The sequence below is a fragment of the Aptenodytes patagonicus genome, chromosome 9 (genome assembly GCF_965638725.1).
Source record: "Aptenodytes patagonicus chromosome 9, bAptPat1.pri.cur, whole genome shotgun sequence".
Lineage (NCBI taxonomy): Eukaryota > Metazoa > Chordata > Aves > Sphenisciformes > Spheniscidae > Aptenodytes > Aptenodytes patagonicus.
Window position 1 is genome coordinate 22,188,583 of NC_134957.1, and position 17,581 is coordinate 22,206,163.

The window sequence follows — 17,581 nt, forward strand, 5'->3', positions numbered from 1 at the left end:
CCAAATGGTGGGAACACCCCCTCCCTTCCCAAACAACTACTGCTGCTTCACTTGCAGCAAGCTGCATATCATGGACTGAAACAATCTAAATGCCTCCTGCTATAAAAAAAAAAGGTAAGTTCTGTTCTCAGCCATGGTTTTTCTCATGCCACTGAATTTGTAGGTTTATCTGATTCTTTACTGAGATGAAACCCTGCAACAAACGCTGAAGAGTCTTCTGCTAGTTTCATAAACTGAATCAGTTCATCAAGGTGTTGCATGAGCTGGTGTGAGAAATGGGCTGAGACTGTACAGTTGAATGCTGCAAAGAGAGGAGAAAGCAGGGGGGGAAGCAAGCTGTCAGTGGTTTGCAGAATAACCTCGTGCAGATGTAAGACAGCTCGTGCTAGTACAATAAAGAGGATGCTACAGCTTTGTGAGTGAGTACACAGGGAGCCAGAACTGGGTCTTTTTTTTTCCTTCATCAACAATGATGGCTTAAATGCAAGTCAAACTACCATTTTCTTCCATCATGCTTCTGATAGCTCATCATCCTGGCATAGGCTTTATCCATAAAGTCACAGGGTCGGCCCAGTGAATGTTTTGCAATACTCGGTAATCTCAGAGATTGTGAAGAGGAATGACGACTTTCTTTTTTCCCCTCTTTAGGTATTTTAAAAGGTCCAGAACCTGGATGGGATGGGTGGGGGGGACAGGAAGATCGTCAACGCTCATTCCTTTGCGAGTAGTCTTCAGTATTTGGTAGTGTGTTTTAAAAACATGATGCATGCGAAAAGAAGAAAAGGCTTTTCTTTGCTCCCTGCTATATTAGATTTATAATACTTTTCCTTCCATTCCTATAGAAGTAGGCCTTGGAAGAAAATATAAAACATTACTGCCACTTAAAAGGAGGTAAAATAAATGCATCTCTCAACCACAGAGAATCAAAAAAGGGCCTGAGTTGATTAAACAGATTGCTTGTTTTAATTTTTAATGTTACCACTTGCATGTTTAAACCATTTTCAACTTGTGTTTCTGTACAACAGTAACATTTATTTCATGGTAAACTTTGATGTGGTATGTGTGCATTTTGCATCTCCTTTGATATTTCTTCTTGTTCCTTTGCAAGGCCTTTGGCAAATGACTGGCTGCCTTCTGACTTTTTTTTCTGAAGGGATTTACTTCTGTCACCGTTCAGAGCCATGAAGAAACAGAAATAGATTCCTTGTTTGCAGCCAATGTATTTTGTTCTTTTTAATAGCTTTTCTGTGCAAAGTCTGACTAGCCAATAGCAACATATAATTAGAACTGCTCTGGTTGCACTAGTAGCTTTTGTGTTAATGTGATACCATTTTTTTTAACTTCCTTTTAACCTGTAAGTGGTGATCAAAGATATTTTCCAAATGTTTGAACTGCTATTTATGCATATCCTTGGCTCACATGGACAGATTCATGTATATGCTGCAGCAGATACCTCCATCTCCTGAATGGGTAGGACACAACAGAAACAGTTTTGCATCCTTTCTTCACTTACAAATCTTCCATATATCCATTTTTTAGAAGTCGTTTGAAATGTGCTTATACTGTGTAACGCTCCAGTACATTTGCAGCTGTTGACAAAAGGCAATCGCTCTTACCCTTTGGTTTTCTTTGAAGCTATGACTAGAAACACTGAGATGAATTTTCTGGTGCTTTTAAAAGCTTACATGGGTAGGATTGGTTTCCCTGGTTGCCTCAGCAATCGTACCTTTTAACAGAACTCTCCTTTCTTGCTCATTCACACTGGACCCTAACAGAGAATTTCTATTCTAATTTGTTCTATCCTCAAAGTTGAGGAGGGAGTATTTAAAGTACACAATCTAGTGAGGGAAACATTAAAATATATTGAAAAACTTCCCCTTTCTACTGACTTCTGTAATGAGAAGTCATCTTTAAAAGGTGTGGACTAACTTTTTGTTTCCCTCTCTCCTCCCCAACTACAAAATACTGCCTGAAATGGAGAGATTAGCTGCTACTTGCTGCCTTCCCTTCAGCTTTAGATAACCTTCGTGTCTTTCAAGTTAACCCCAGGGTCGCCAACACAGAAAAACAAGTTGTTGATACTTGTGCTGTGTGTTACCGCATGTGCTGTTATCCTCGATTGGGTAGCAGGGTTTAGGCTTCAGATAATATATTTAGCTTGAGAGTTTAGTGGAATATATCTCAAGTGTAAGTGATACAGACATCTGTCCATCTGTAAAATAACCTATGTTTCTGTTAAAAAAAACCCAAAAAACCAACCCAAAACCCCCAGCCAAAACAAAAAAAAAAAAAATCCCAAACCAAAACACGCCCCCCCCCCTCCCCCCCCCAACCCCAAACCAACCCCCCTAGTATTTCTCAAGAAGACTTGTTAACTGAATTGTGGTCTTGTTTAGAGCAAAATTTGAGGTTTGGAGGAGGAGAACCTATTTGAAGAATTCATTAAAAATTGAAGCCTGATCACCCAACGTCAGGGGCCATTCTGTTAAATGAAGTGGTGACACTGGAAGCCGAGTTAGGGCCACTAGAATAGTTTTCTTGCTGGCAGTCATAACTTCATTGGGCACCCATTGAAGGACTACCCTTTGGGTTCCTGAAAACATGCCCTAAAAGACATGGGCAGAATGAGAGTATTTCTCACTTCTCTGCAAAGGTTATAAGATGACCAAAAAACTGTGAAAGTGATTGTTGGAAATGCTTAAATTTGTAGTAATGCAACCAAATCATCTGAGCTGAAATTCAGTTCAGTTTATATATCAGCATAAGTGTTCCATTTCAGAGATTCATTTGAGTTGCTATAATGCTAGTGAATTTTTTTTTAAATGCTGTATTCTATTGTGACTCACTGAATGTTCTCCAAACTGCTTAGGTTTATTGTAGACCTTTCAGACTTCCTTCTTGCCTTAGTTTTTTGTTACTTCATTAAATTTTTCTTTTTTGCATTTTCCCTCCCGTTGTTCCCATGCTACGTTAAAACAGCTTCCAAAGAAGAAACAGCAAGCCCTTGCATTTTGTACAGAAATCTTGAGAAGATGAAGAAGGGTCAGTTTATTTGTTCTGCGAAGTATTTCAACTAGGGTGAATTGTGGCTTTCTCTGTATTCCGTTTACAGCTAGCTATACTTGCACTCTTGAGGACATGTGAAATAAGAACAATTCATCTGTTTTAACAGCATGTCATGGATATAAACCTAAAAACTTACAACTTGAAATTTTAATATGCAGTCCTAGCCTCAAACATTGTGACGTGTCTGTTGCCTGTCAAATAAAATACAGAAGTGATCCAAATGTATAAAATTCATTCTTACTTATACTGTTATTTTGCTTCCTGGGGTTTCTTCATAATGCAATGCCTTTGTTTGTTCTTTCCAATAGCTGAAAGAGATAGATGCCAAAAAGATTATCAGAGCAATGTTGTCTTACGTGTGGCCCAAAGACAGACCAGACCTGCGAGCCAGAGTAGCCATATCTCTGGGGTTTTTAGCAAGTGCAAAGGTAAGAACAGATAATCCATTATAATGTGGTAGTTACTGTTCATCTGGAGTTCGTACAAGCAATAATTTTCTTTTTTATTATTTAAGGGCTTTTGCAATCTTAAGATGTCTGTTTCCTGTATGAGGAGCATATAGCATTAGAAATAATAGCTTGGATTTTTTAACGGGGTGTGTATGCATGTGATATGCATGTGTGTGGTTGGGGAGATGATGATGACCAGAATTTTTACTTCCATTGCTCACATTAGTTTAGTCCAGGATTTTCCATTGCCAGTTAATCATTTACATCATAAGTTATGGGAAATGTGAGTTAAAGGTTGCTTACAGGTGGTCTCCTCTTGTGTGGTGCTGTATCTGTCAAACAGGATTTCTTCAAGGCTCTGTGCCCATTTTTGGCTCTGAAGTTGAGCACTGTGGTGGTATCTACTCACAACTCTTGCTGTGCTGTGGAAAAGGGGATTTGAGCTCCAGCCTTTTCTTGATATTTCTCTGTGAGATGATAGTGGAATTTCTATTGTTTCAGGGACTCCTCTGGTGTCCTAATGTGAAAGAAGCCGTGTAACTTTTTTTTTTTACATTGAACCATGCTTTCATTCAAATGATTTTTCTTGTAGTCTTTTGATTATGAAATGGAGGGTTGCTCTTTACTTCATTGTGTGAAAGGATCTCTTATACTCTTGCCTGTAACAAAATTAGTGTTTATTTGTTCTTAGAAGGAAATAGGCATGTAAAAGCTTTCTGCGGGTTAATGGAGGATATAATTCAAATTTTGTGCAAACCTTTGTAGAAATAGTTCAGAAGAGCAAATGTTAACTTTGTGCAAAAAATCTTTTGCTTTTGAAAAAAAAAAAGAAATATTTGATTGCAAAATATTGCAAGTAAATTTTGTAAGTTTCATTGAGACATCTGGCTCAACTGGGTTGCTTCTAATTATGGCAATTTTTACCAAACATAAAGCTAATATTAGTATCTTGCTGGGATAAGCTAAAGTAGGTACTACTTAGCAATGAGTTTTAGCACTTAAGCCAGTTGCACTAGCAACTTACTGGCATTCGGCAACATTGCCATGTTATGAAAACAGAGAAGAAACAAATTTCAGCTATGTAGGTGATAAAAGAAGAGTACTTGGAAGATAAATGTGCTCATTTATTTGAGCTGAAGAGGAAAGGCCAATCATTTGGTCTACAGCTCTTTCTCCCAAGCTATCTGCCAGGTGCTAGCTGGTGCTGTCTACAACAGATATTTTGGTTTGTGCTGCTGTTCAGGACGTTGGTGATAATGCAGGTGACAACACGCAGAATATGGCATGTCTGTACAAGTAAACTTCCACCCTTTTTGTATGCCTGTGCAAAATATACAGCAATGCTTTCAATTACACTTAAAAGCTATCTAGGAAACTATCTGCTCAAAATGCAGATGCTAGGAGCGTTTTGCCTTGTATACTGTGCAGTTGCCCTCACAATAATATTTAACTGATTATGTGCTTGGTTCGTTGAGGTTTTGTGATGTATATTTAAGAATACCCCATTTACCAGGTGGATTTGAAAATTCTTCTAACTCAGTTTCTTTTTAAAGCCTCTGATTAGTAACATGGATAATAATCTGAAGGGAATTTTGAAATAAGTTTGAATTATTTTTTTTCTATTTCTCTTCTGCTCTTCCCCTCACTTCCTAATTTGTAGGGTTATATGAATATGATGGAGAATGTGAATCCAGAATCTAATCCTGCATGTGGCAGCATTGTACCTTGCTTTTAGGAAGTCTATTAATGTTTCAAGCAGCTTTCTAGGGTGTAATGAAAACAAAATTGATGGCCAGGATGCCTGACTCTTGCAAATAGCTCTGTATTTGGTATAATACAGAGCTATTATATTTCTGCTGGGAGAGAGAGATGTTTCCCCCTGTCAGAAAATCAGACACTTAATTGCTCTTTGGGGAAGTAACGGGATGTTTGGATCTCTCTTAAGTGTTCTCTTAAATTTCCTACTTCAGGTTCTGTACAAGGCAGCCTGGGAGCACTGATGTCCAGAGCAGATTCCCAGAAGGAGAGCAGAAAACCTGTTGAGCTTTGCCCAGGTTTTAGGAGATGCCTCTTAAAGCAGAAGTGTTTTGTGAGAATGTTTGTTGTGTCAAACACGGATTTCATTGGGAAAACACACAGCAAGCTCTCTACAGAATATATATTATAACTGGTTGGGGTGAAAAGTTTCACGGATGTCTTCTAGCTATGCTTTGCTAATGTTTTGTTCTGTTTCTGTCATAACAAAGCTGTGTTAGAACTCAAACATTTTTGAATAACTGCAATTTAAAAAGTTACCCCTCATCACCTGAGCTATGTCCACTCTTCCGTTGTGGGGTAAATTTTCTTAAATTGCTTCATACTTTACACGTGCTAAGTATGCATGTAGTTATTGTGGCATAACTGACATGCAATAGTTTGTTACAGAGCTACAGTAAGTCTGTCATATCTTTGAGCCCTGAACATCTGCTTTTTTTTCCAGAGCAAACTAGAGGTCACTTTGTCCTAGAGAAAATTAAATACAAATTAGTTTACCGGTAGCTTGCCTGGACCATGTACGATCCTGTGCAGTTTCCTCATTATCCCATTTGGGAGCCCTTTGTTCTGATTGCTTGTGAGGTTAATTACAAAGTACTTGGTAGACCACACGAGCAGTTTGTTAAAGTTTCTCTGTGTCAGCACAAGAATGCCAGCATATCTTTCTCCTCACTGCAGTCCTGGCCCAATTTCTTTGTTCACTATGAACTTGCCTGCATCTGAAGGATTTATGTCCTTATTATGGATTTTGTCTAAAGACTGCTCGTTCTTAGGGGTTTTGCATAGAGAACTATATGATCATGGTGCCTGCTACTAGTCACCTTCCCCAATAAGAAATACTTTTGCAAGCCTTTTGGCCAATTTCTTCTGAGTTTGACAAAAGAGTTTGGTGAGGTTTTATACCTCTCTATTTATGAAGTTAAGTTTCCAGTTAGAAGAAAAGATCCAAATGGTGACTGTCTGAGACAGAGACTGTAGGGTGGCTTCAATTTTATTCTAAGAAAACTCCAGAGAAATCGCGGAGGAGAGGTAGGTTATGAAATCCTCAGTCACAGGAAAAAAATCAGGAGTTCACACCCAGTTTGATTAGGCTTATTAACCCACAAAACACGAAAAAGCTGGAGATCATACCTCCTTGTCCTGCTGCTTGAGAAATAATTTGTCTCTTTAAATCTGCTGGTTCAGTAAAATTCAATTTCAAAACAAAAGCCAGTTGGTGTGCAGCTGCTGAAGAGCCTGCAGTTACAATCTGTCTTGACTCCTTTTGTGGGGCCCAGTTGCCTGTCATTGAACAAATTATTGTGATTTTTGGTTCCTTTTTGTCTACACATAACCGCTAGTAGTAGTATTGTTAGCCCTCAAAGTGAGCTGTTTGTATGGCTTTTTATGACTGGGAGTTGACAGGATGGAGTCTGCTCTAGGGCTAGTAAGGTCTTTTTTTCCTTGGAAGATTTGTTGTATTATGACACGCTTTAAATTTTTATCTTAAATATTTATAGCCTATCTAGACATGTGCGATCTGAAAGATGCACCGGGAAGATAGGCGAGAGGAGTACGCAAGGTATTATCTATGTTTTCAGACACATAGATTAGCCTGCTCAGGTTCTACATATCTGGTTTTTCTTTTTCCACATTCCTTCTCCCATTTTCCCATTTTTTGTCGTCTACTGGGGTATGTATAGTAAATGCTTCTTTACTTTTCTGTTTCTTCCCTTTTTCTTCTGTGGCACAAAAAGAAAAAGTGCTCGGGCTTCTTGAGAAGCTGGATTAAACACATGAATATGATAAAATCCCTTGTCACCTCTGTCAGCCTGTAATGGTTTTTTGGCCTCTTGGTCACAGACCATGCATGTGTTATTCATAAGCCAGAGAAATCTTTCAGACTTATCTGCATTTCCACTGACTACTAATTCTGTAAGTTTCAGGAGAAGAAATTGTTTGGCTAAGGAGGCAGGACATAAGTGTTGTATTGTAAATTTTGTCTGCATGCAAAGATAATGATACCTGTCTCATCAGTTAAGTATGTACATATGATCATGGTGTTTGAGCCCTTTTTGTGGGCTCAGATGGAGTTAGAGAACTACAATAAACCTTCAGAAACTGTTAGCTTTTTGAGAAGTTTCAGGTGAAAAGTATTTTTAATTTTTTTTTTTCCATCTTACTGGAAAAAGTACGTGTCGGGTCATCATTGAATTCGAAGAAGGCATGAAGCCAGTTGCTTCTTCCCTCTTTTGGACCACATTTTGTAGCTTCTTTAGCAGTCTTACCTCCGTAAGGGATGGAGTTTTCTGTTTATATTTCCACAAAGGGAGTTGTTGGATGTGTACGTTTATATTGGTCCAGAGGTAAATTCAGTCATCTTCATGTCAATGTTTCTCATTGAATTATTGGCAAAAGAAGAGTTCACTGTAGACCAGTTTTATCTTGTTGGGGTTCAGCCTGTCACTAATTCATCATCTTTGTTAAACAAGAAATACTGGGAAGAGCAAAATGAAAGATATGACTGTTTGCCTTAAAAGTAGTGTAGTCCCACAAGGGAATAGAGATGATGATGCACTGTCAGCTTAAAACAGTGCAGTCATTTAAAAAAATGTTTAAACTCATTTAAGCATGATGCATTACAGCATAACGTGCTGTTAAATGTGGGCAATTGAGTTGGGATGACTTTATGGGTGCTGTATTTGCTTTCCAATAAATTCAAGCAGGGATATTAATTCAGAATTATAAATAGAAAATGTACAAATTTATATTGAAAGGGTCCTTTAATGGGAATCGTTATCAAGCTTTCAGGCATTAGGAAGAGGAGGGAAACCTATATAGATATATTGCGTAAGACAATTGTTTTGCATGGTAGCTTTTCATAGTGTACCTAGGTGTGCTTAAAGCTTTTTGTTCTGTGCCGGCAAATATAGGCTACTAAAGAGATAGCTGTGAGTTTATGTAGAAGGCTGAAATTTTGTTTCCATTAATGTGAACGTGATCTCATTGACTTAACAAATTGAGTAGGAAAGGCCTGTTTCTAATAATGGCCTTGCATCTCTCTTGCTATAAACTTTGTAAGATTAACTTCTTTTTTGGAAAAAAAAAAAAAAAAATTACTGGAAAGCAGACTGTCTTGATTGCTAATGAAATGCAATACCATGCTGCCTTGTTCAAGCTGTACCCTCCAGGAGTCAGAACAACTATAACCTGTGACCAGGCTTTAAATTTCATTTAAAACTCTATTGGGTGGAATTATATTGATGTAAAAGAAGACATTTCTGCAAAATTGTAGGCTGTTACCGGTTAAATTAATTGCGAGTGGAGAACTGCAGTTTAAAGATTACATCTCTCTTCTTTAAATGGACTTTAAAAATATATCTGTAGTTCTATTTCTAAACTACCTGTAGTGTAGCATAGTCTACTGAAGAGTAAAATCCCTGCAGAGGGATTTGTGAGAATCTGCGGCAAATCAAGACAATCTGCATTACGTTACTCTTATTTTCTACTGAGTAGTCTCTCCCAGGAAAACCTGCACTTTGTCATGTTGGTCGTCACTGTAAGACACATGGTAGTATATTCATCTTTATTAAAGAACAAAATGCCACCCAAAAATTGAGTTTCAGTAACTCTGGAGGGAAAGCAGGGGTTTATTATACTGGGGAAGGGAGGGGGGGATTTGAATTTCAGTATTGTAAAGGTTCAAAATCTCTGTTAATGCATCCTCAATTATTTGTAGGGCTTTATGCTTAAGGTTTAAGCATGTAATGGCAGTAACCTGTTCGTCTGCTGTGTATAATTGAAGTTATCAGACATTATTGTGTACTGCTGCTTTGATGGTATTTGTTGGCTTTCTGCAGATAATGCTAACCTCGGGTCTTTTTTTAATGGAGATTTCCACAATTCCGATCTATTAAAAGGGGAGCTGTTGCTGAATGACTCTCAGGCTTGCACTGGATAAATTTCAGAAGAATGTATTTGAAGTAGGACCTGATCTTTCAGCCGCTTTCTTTTTTCAGTCACAAACTAACCAGTAATAATCTCACCTAGATGCTCTTAGATCTCATCTGCCTCCTCTCAGGAGTTGTCTAGATCATGCTGTATTGAGAATTTGGTAGTTTGTTTTTTTTTCTCCCCCCTGCTTGGTGTATTTCATAGGGGAGACACAGGAGGGAAGAGGAGAAAATTGTTTCCTTCCTCATTTGCATTTAAAACTTCTGCCTAAAACAGTGTTTAAAAAAAAAAACCAAACCAGAACAGATTCAAAAAATTAACTTAAAATTTTTTCTTTAATCCTATAGATAAAAGAAGTATTTTCAGAACTCTACTTTCCCCTCTTGGTGAAGTACCTGTCTTCCACTACTTACAGTAATTTGTAACACTGGGAATATTTGATACTGGAATAGTTATTATAATTACTAAAAGCCTGTCTTCCAGCTTGAATTTGGACTGAAGTTACGAAAGACACTACTACTCTTTCCGCTTGAAACTTAGTTTTATCCAGTTAATTTACAGTTTTTTCACTAGCCTTTCAGCTCTGACAGACTTCCCTAAATACAATTGAGATCTAAGTGGGTATACAAAACATTTGGTGGAGAGAGCTGAAATATCTTTGTCAATCTGTTTTGGTTTTTTTTCTTCTCATATGAAATAACTTGTCGTCTACCCACAATTTTTTTTCCAAATATTGAAAAAAAAACAAAACAAAAAACAAACCCAACTTTAAGCAAAGTCAGCTCACTGTGAAGTATTTTAACATCTGCCGTGATTATAAAATTGTAGGTCTTAACATACTTGTTCAACTGCTAAAAAACTTATATACCTTATTTTCAAATCTTCACAGTTAGAAGCAGTTTGAATTAATGAATTCTATTAATTATATGAAGTTTGACAGTAAATTTTTTTCTTGCTTGTACAGATGAGTGTTATAACAATAGAACATTAACAAGACTTAAGAATCTTATGTTTTCTTTACGATTTTCAGCATTTTCTCATGATACAATTGTGCAAATAAAAAATCCTAAAGTTGGTCTATTTACATATCTACCTGTCTTGCTTTTCGCATGTAGAGGAGAGAATGCTGTTTGAGGAGATGCATTTGGGTTTTGGTGCTCTTACAAAAATACCTAGTGACATACTATGTGCTAGGTTGTGGATATGACTTCACTACTTTGTTGGAAAGCTCAAGTAATTTGTAGTGTCTTGTAGGCTGTACAGAAAGTCTTTTGTGCTGCAGTGCCAAACGCTAGGGTTAATGTAGATATTAAGTTAATGTTTGTAGTGATGTTGCAAATGGAAAGCATTATTTAAATGTTAAGGTAGAATTAACAAAAGAGACAAAGGATAGGTTAGCTTCTTTTCTTTGACTTCACTAGAGCTTTGGTTTAATACATCTCGGTTGACCCAGTGTTAGCAATATGTGGGTGAGTTGTTTCTTTTGTAGTAGTAGTTCTTCATACTGAATACCACCAGTATCACAAAGAGCAAACAACCTGTAATGACAACATAATTTAGTGGCATTGTGAGTATGCGTCATGCAGCGTCTGCTACTTGATTCATTTCCCAGTCTTGCCATTGCTATACGGAGTGCTCAGCCTCAGTTTAAGTGCCTTTGCAGCGTACAATTTGTTTAGGATAGAAATTTATATTTAAAAGGAGCCAGTGAGAGAGACAAACTAACCCTGCAGTCCCAGGAGTAAAGACTTAACAGTATGGAGAATATTGTGCTTGAAATCAAGAGAGCCATCTCACCTGCACTAAGTGGTTTAAGAACTAAATATAACAGTAGAGCAATTTCAGGAAAAAGTAGTCATGCTACATAGATATATGTTGTAATGCATGTGGGCTAATTGGTGTTCTTATATGCTTTTAGGCCATGAATATATTGGTTCCCTTCATGTTTAAATACGCAGTAGACAGCCTCAACCAGGTATCTGGAAACATACTCAACCTCGGTGATACACCAAATACAGTGGCAACTGTGGCAACTGCTGTTCTCATTGGCTGTAAGTGGTATTCCCAAATCTGTTGACAAGTGTTAACTTTCTTCAGTTAAGGCAGTGGGATAGCAGAGCTTCTGACCTTTGCACTGCTAAGCATCTGGGATGGTTATTTCGTAGTTACTTCTGTGTTGGTGTCCGTTTCCAATGTTCTGTGACCTTGCTTCTGGTATTCCAATTAAAAAATGAAATAATGCTTATAGAAATGATTCTTGATTATGAATTCTACCCTTTCTTATAACCAGCTGCAAAAGAAACTGATTTAAAATGTGCGCGCGATGGTTTATAAATGAAAAAGAACATAGAGTTTTGGACCAATTAAGTTTAAATTACCTTTGAACTAAAAATGTTGAAAATATATAAAGAATGAGTCTAATGTCATTTCGTGCACGAAGAGAAGTTGGAAATATAATTATTGTCATTTTATAAACTTTTTCACCTTTTTTTAGATGGTATCTCAAGAGCTGGGGCAGCGTTATTTAATGAAGCAAGAAACGCAGTATTTGGGAAAGTAGCTCAAAATTCAATCAGAAGGATAGCGAAGAATGTTTTTCTGCACCTTCATAACCTGGATTTGGCATTCCATCTAAGTAGGCAAACCGGAGCTCTGTCAAAAACCATCGACAGAGGAACAAGAGGCATCAGTTTTGTTCTTAGCGCTTTAGTATTTAATCTGGGACCTACGATGTTTGAAGTGGCACTAGTCAGTGGAATTCTGGTAAGTGTTGTTTATTTATGAGTTGGAATTGTCTCATTTAGGAATAATACATTGATTTTCTTTTACCAAAGTCTACTGAGTATTAATAATAATAATATAATAATTGAATTTACAAAGTGCTTGTGAAAACAACTACTGTAAAGAAAAGCAATCTATAATTTTCAAATCTTAGTTACTTTAAATTGGCTTATTTGAAATTATTTTCACATTTAACGCCTGTCTTCAGCCAGTGGTATTTATGTGGATATTTTTTAATGTTTTTCTTCAGAACTGTTGAAAAAATGAAATCAGAAAAGTAAACTGTGCACACAAGTGTCAAATATATCTGGGTAAATACTGAGGAAGCAGAATATAAATGTCCAGGAATGTTGTGTCTTAGTGTGTTGAGGATAGAGGAGGGAGTGATTATTGGCTGTCTTCTGAATACTGGTCTTTTCTTACCCAGAACTTAAAAGTGAAAATTATCTGTTGGAAAATAGGCTTCTCCTTCTTGCTGGTTGTAAGCTTAATAAGCTCAATTTTAAACTTTTCTTTTATAAATCGCACTTACTGTCTTTGAAATCAGGATCTTTGGATATCTATATGCTAAAATCTAAATCTCGATTATGTAGCTTAAGACTAAATTAAAAGCAAGAATCTTGTTTTGTTTATTCCCCTTCTTTTTAGAAGGACTTAATCAAATCTGAATGTAGCAATATGAGTTAAAACCCCTGTTGATACTGGGTTAAATTTTACAGCCCTTGGAAGTTGCAAATCAAGCTGGCTGTCAGCCAACCTGCCATGATGCTTTAATTTTTCTTCTTACGGCTTTTCTCTCCTGATGTACCCTGAAGTAGAGAAAACGCTTCACAAATTGTTTTGCAAGGCCATTTATTACTTCTTCTGCAGCCTTCAGCTTTCTTTCAAAATCCACCCAAAAAGCATGTAAACAAATACTTACGTGTGATAACAGCACAAACATCAGCAACATCTATGTTTTATAATGGCAAAAATAACTTTCCAGTATTATGTCATACAGTAGCTCTTGGTTATCTCCTCCTACCTTTTTATCTGTACTCTTCTTGCTCCTTTCCTTTTGAGTTTATGCCTGTATTTAGTCTTAAGCTGTTCAGAGCAGGGAGTGTGTTGAGAGGGACCTTCAGAGTTCTTGTCTCAAAGTTATGATCGCTTAGCCTGAGACAACAGTGACGTTTTGAAAATTATTATGACTTTTTTTTTCTTTTATTTTAAATATTCTAGTATTACAAATGTGGTGCAGAGTTTGCTTTAGTAACCCTGGGGACACTAGGAGCGTATGCAGCATTCACAATAGGAATTACACAGTGGAGGTAAGGCATGCCCTCAGATTCATCAGGGTACTTAGTGTTGCCTCAGCCTGGACTCTTGACTGTATTAAGCCTTTATTTTACAGGACTAGGTTTCGAATAGAAATGAACAAAGCAGATAATGATGCGGGTAATGCTGCAATTGACTCGCTACTAAATTATGAGACTGTGAAGGTAAGACCAATCTTTACAACTAGGCTCTTTGTCTCACTTCTGTCAGCCTGGGAAAAGTGAGTCATAAGATTCATCTTTTATAGGGCTACATATTTGGAGCAATAGCATATTTTTAAAACATCATTCATTGGAAGAGTACTACATGATATTGACAGAGTAGCATGAAAGTTATTAGTGGGGCTTGAAAAAAATCTATTTGCTAATAAAGAGTGAGAAGCTTCTTTCATGGCTGAATCACTTTGACCATCAGTTTCTGCAAAATGTAAACTTAGAGTCTGGAAGAAGCTTCTCTTCACTTGTTTGCAAAATTGTCTTCTGAATGTCAGCCTGCAACATACTGTCTTCTCAAATGACCTTGTGTACTGTTTTCATTACCTATTGCGCTTTGTAGCACTCCATTGCAATGTTTGCATGAAAGAACAGGTATCTGTTGGTTCTTCTACTGCTACTATTAAAAAATCCTGTGGACAGCTTTGAAATTGTCCAGGCTCACGCTCATTTTATGCTGCTTTTAATTAGAGAGCTAGAACTGGAAAGATAAGCAGTGGAGTTAGCTGTGAAGAAGGACCCAGAAGTAGATGTTGTGTGAGAAGTACTGTTCTAGAGAACTTGCCATTGTCACAGTAAGGAGGATATTCTAGTACATAGAGGACAGTAACTTTTTCTTCTTTTTAGTATCTAGTGGCAGCTGGTGTTTGGTTTTGACGTTAATCAGGTAGAAGTTCTGCAAGACAGACACCCAGCGTTACTAGAATATGAGTATGGTAGGGATCTCCATAATGTCTCCTTTCCCAGTGCAGAACGTGCTGGGGTTTGCTCATGGTTTTTGTCTTCACACACTAATCTTTTATCTTCTTTTCTCTTTAGTTGTTAGAAGTGTTGAAGAGGGGTTGTGTGTGTATCTGTGCATGTAGTATGTTTATACTGAACTTTATAACTAGTTAAATCTACAGTCAAGTATGTTTGAGAATGTGACATTTATTATTTTTGTGTATATCATAGTATTTCAATAATGAAAAATATGAAGCCCAACGGTATGATGAATTTTTGAAGACATATGAAAATGCCTCCCTGAAGACTACCTCTACTTTAGCTCTCCTGAACTTTGGACAGAGTGCTATATTTAGCATTGGTTTAACGTCCATCATGGTGCTTGCTAGCCAGGGCATTGTTGCAGGTAACTCATCTGTCTGTAAGCTAAAAATGACTCTCCTTTACCTTAATTCATCCATAATAGAGGTGTGGTTGATGTGATGGTTCATTTTGAGAGTTTTTGGTTGAGAGTTTTGGGTATTTCTGCTTCTTGGGAGTATTATTAATTCTGTGAGAGAGAGAGAGAGAGATAGCAGTAACTAATATGATTTTATTAGAAACCTTTTAAAAGTTTAGCAGTTAGAAAGATCCTAAGAAAATGGAAGTTTCTGTTGAAGGATTGTAAAAAGCACTTCTATAAATACAAATACTTCTGTGGATCTTCTACAAAGGTCCTTTCTTTTTACCCTTCTTCCTTCCCATGTTGGCAAGATTCAGAACTTTCCCCAATGTGTATATACCCGTGTGCTTTGTCTCCAGTAGTTTTATTACCAGTGTCCTTCACTTTCCTGAGATTAATAAGGGCACATTTTTAGAAGAATTGTTTCCATATGTTAAGAGTTTTTAATCTATATTTGTCTAATGTGCTACATAAAGTAAAGCCTGCTTGTTTAGGAAGACACAGTACAAGCTTCAAATACAGTAGATGAATGCAGTATCGGGATGAGGCTCAGCTAAAGCAAGGTGGTTTTAGAGTAAAAATAACGATGCTTTAAACACTGTTAGCATCCAGATGCGTTTGAAGGGTAGACCTTTATATCATGTTGTCTTTCTTGCATCTGCTTTGCTCTTTTTAAGAGATGCCGGGACAGGGAAGAGTTACACTGTGAATGGATAAGACAGTAGGTGCAGTTTATGGCTGTCCTTAAGAAAATTTAGAATAGCCTTTAAGCAGGATGGTAGAAATATGTCTTTAAATCGTCTTTTCTGGACCTGTTTCAGCTGAACTGACCCGGCACTTACCTTTAGCTATGTGTCATCCTGAGTTTTCCCTTGATCAGCATATTTGATACTAAGCTGCCCAGAAGTTTTCACTATGTTTTAGCAGCTCTGTTGTATGTAGTATGGAAGTCCTCTTTCTTGATCATGACAAATTCTATCATTTGGATTTGTCTGTAATTGTACTTAAGATTGTCTTTCCCGATTCTTGCTTTCATATATTAGATCCTCCCCTTCTAACTTAGGCCCCTTTATGTTTCTCTCTGTGGAATTTACACCTTTACAATCTGATGTTTTCCATGAATTTCCTGATATGCTGCTTGTCTTATTTTCCAGGTGCTATTATATCTTTTTTTTTAGTGAAATCCACACAAACATTGTCATTCGTTTCAGGCACCTTCCTATATAAAATCTGATCTTCTGGGAATGCGTTTTATTTACTATTTAAACATCTGGTTTTAGAAATGGGATAAAAGAAACTAGACTTGATTGACTTAATTATTTTTTTTAAATCTTTTGGTGCTTCCTAACAAGACAACCCTTCAAGTCTCCTTCTTCTCTCACATCCATTTTGTCTTAAGGCAGCCTTTCTGTTGGAGATCTAGTAATGGTGAATGGATTGCTGTTCCAGCTTTCTCTTCCCCTAAACTTCCTGGGAACAGTATACAGAGAGACAAGACAAGCACTTATAGATATGAATACCTTGTTTACACTTCTGAGTGTAGATACCAAAATTAAAGTAAGTAGTAGCTTATTTTCCTAAAGTATCTGGGTATTTAATAGGGCTGTTTTCTGGCAATGCCATCGTTTCACCCGGTTTGTTACCTTCCAGGTTTAATTTCTATTCAAGAAAGACATACTGTGTAAGGATGCTGTTCTGCCTCCTTTTTAAGTGCGGTTAGTGCAATAGCAGCTGCTTTTTCCTTGCAGAACGTTTTAGTCACAGCAAAAGTTGCTTCACGGAAGCTGTGTTTGTATTGAGATTTTTTTATTTAAGTATTCATGCCTTGTGCTTGATTTTTTTTTACTTGTAATTAATGATGCAGAATTTATTACTGCAAAAGAAGTTGTGAAGCAGAGTGTTTACAGCAGAAATTTTTACCTTCTTTGGGGAAAAGGAGGAACAAACCAATTTCACTTGTGTGGCGGATTATAATTATTTTCAACATATCCAATCTGGAGTGTCTATTTGCCTTTTTCTGAGCTGGGAAATGGACTGTTCAGCTTGTTGAACTGCTTGAGATACTTTCTGGGCAGCATATAAAGTGGCACTCTTCTTTTAATAGGACAAAGAGCTGGCTCCACCCCTGCAGATCACACCACAGACTGCTGCCATCGCCTTTGATAATGTGCATTTTGAATACCTTGAGGGGCAGAAAGTCCTTTCTGGAGTGTCTTTTGAAGTCCCTGCAGGAAAGAAAGTGGCCATTGTAGGAGGTAGTGGGTCAGGGTGGGTAAATGGACTAAATACACCAATCAACGATGCAGAATGTTGTTTCTTAAATGCCTTTGTTCTTGTGTTTTGCTTTTTATTACTTTCGTTTGTGATATCAGTTCTATTTGGAGATTGTAAATGGCAAACCAGGAATGTAACATTAGCTTCAATTTTTTTCAATTTCAGGAAAAGCACAATTGTGAGATTATTATTTCGTTTCTATGAACCTCAGAAAGGAAATATTTATGTTGCTGGACAGAATATACAAGATGTCAGTATGGAAAGTCTGAGAAAGGCAATAGGAGTTGTACCTCAGGTACACCATGTTTCATTCTCCCCATATAGTCCATCATAATAGTAATTCTCAGTAT

At 37.2% G+C, this 17,581-nt stretch overlaps 1 protein-coding gene and 1 pseudogene across 2 annotated transcripts in view; both read left to right on the forward strand.

Moving 5' to 3' along the window:
- The window catches only part of LOC143164616 (uracil phosphoribosyltransferase homolog), a 269,486-nt pseudogene that overhangs the window by 19,718 nt on the left and 232,187 nt on the right, over positions 1–17,581 (forward strand). The gene's annotated exons all lie outside the window — the stretch shown is intronic.
- ABCB7 (ATP binding cassette subfamily B member 7) overlaps positions 1–17,581 on the forward strand; it is a 45,564-nt gene that overhangs the window by 12,201 nt on the left and 15,782 nt on the right. Inside the window, exons 4-12 of the mRNA XM_076347435.1 lie at positions 3,375–3,494; positions 11,401–11,533; positions 11,977–12,245; positions 13,485–13,573; positions 13,657–13,744; positions 14,747–14,921; positions 16,357–16,514; positions 17,062–17,225; positions 17,397–17,526. Coding sequence (XP_076203550.1) covers positions 3,375–3,494; positions 11,401–11,533; positions 11,977–12,245; positions 13,485–13,573; positions 13,657–13,744; positions 14,747–14,921; positions 16,357–16,514; positions 17,062–17,225; positions 17,397–17,526 — 1,326 coding nt within the window. The remainder of the gene's footprint in view (positions 1–3,374; positions 3,495–11,400; positions 11,534–11,976; positions 12,246–13,484; positions 13,574–13,656; positions 13,745–14,746; positions 14,922–16,356; positions 16,515–17,061; positions 17,226–17,396; positions 17,527–17,581) is intronic.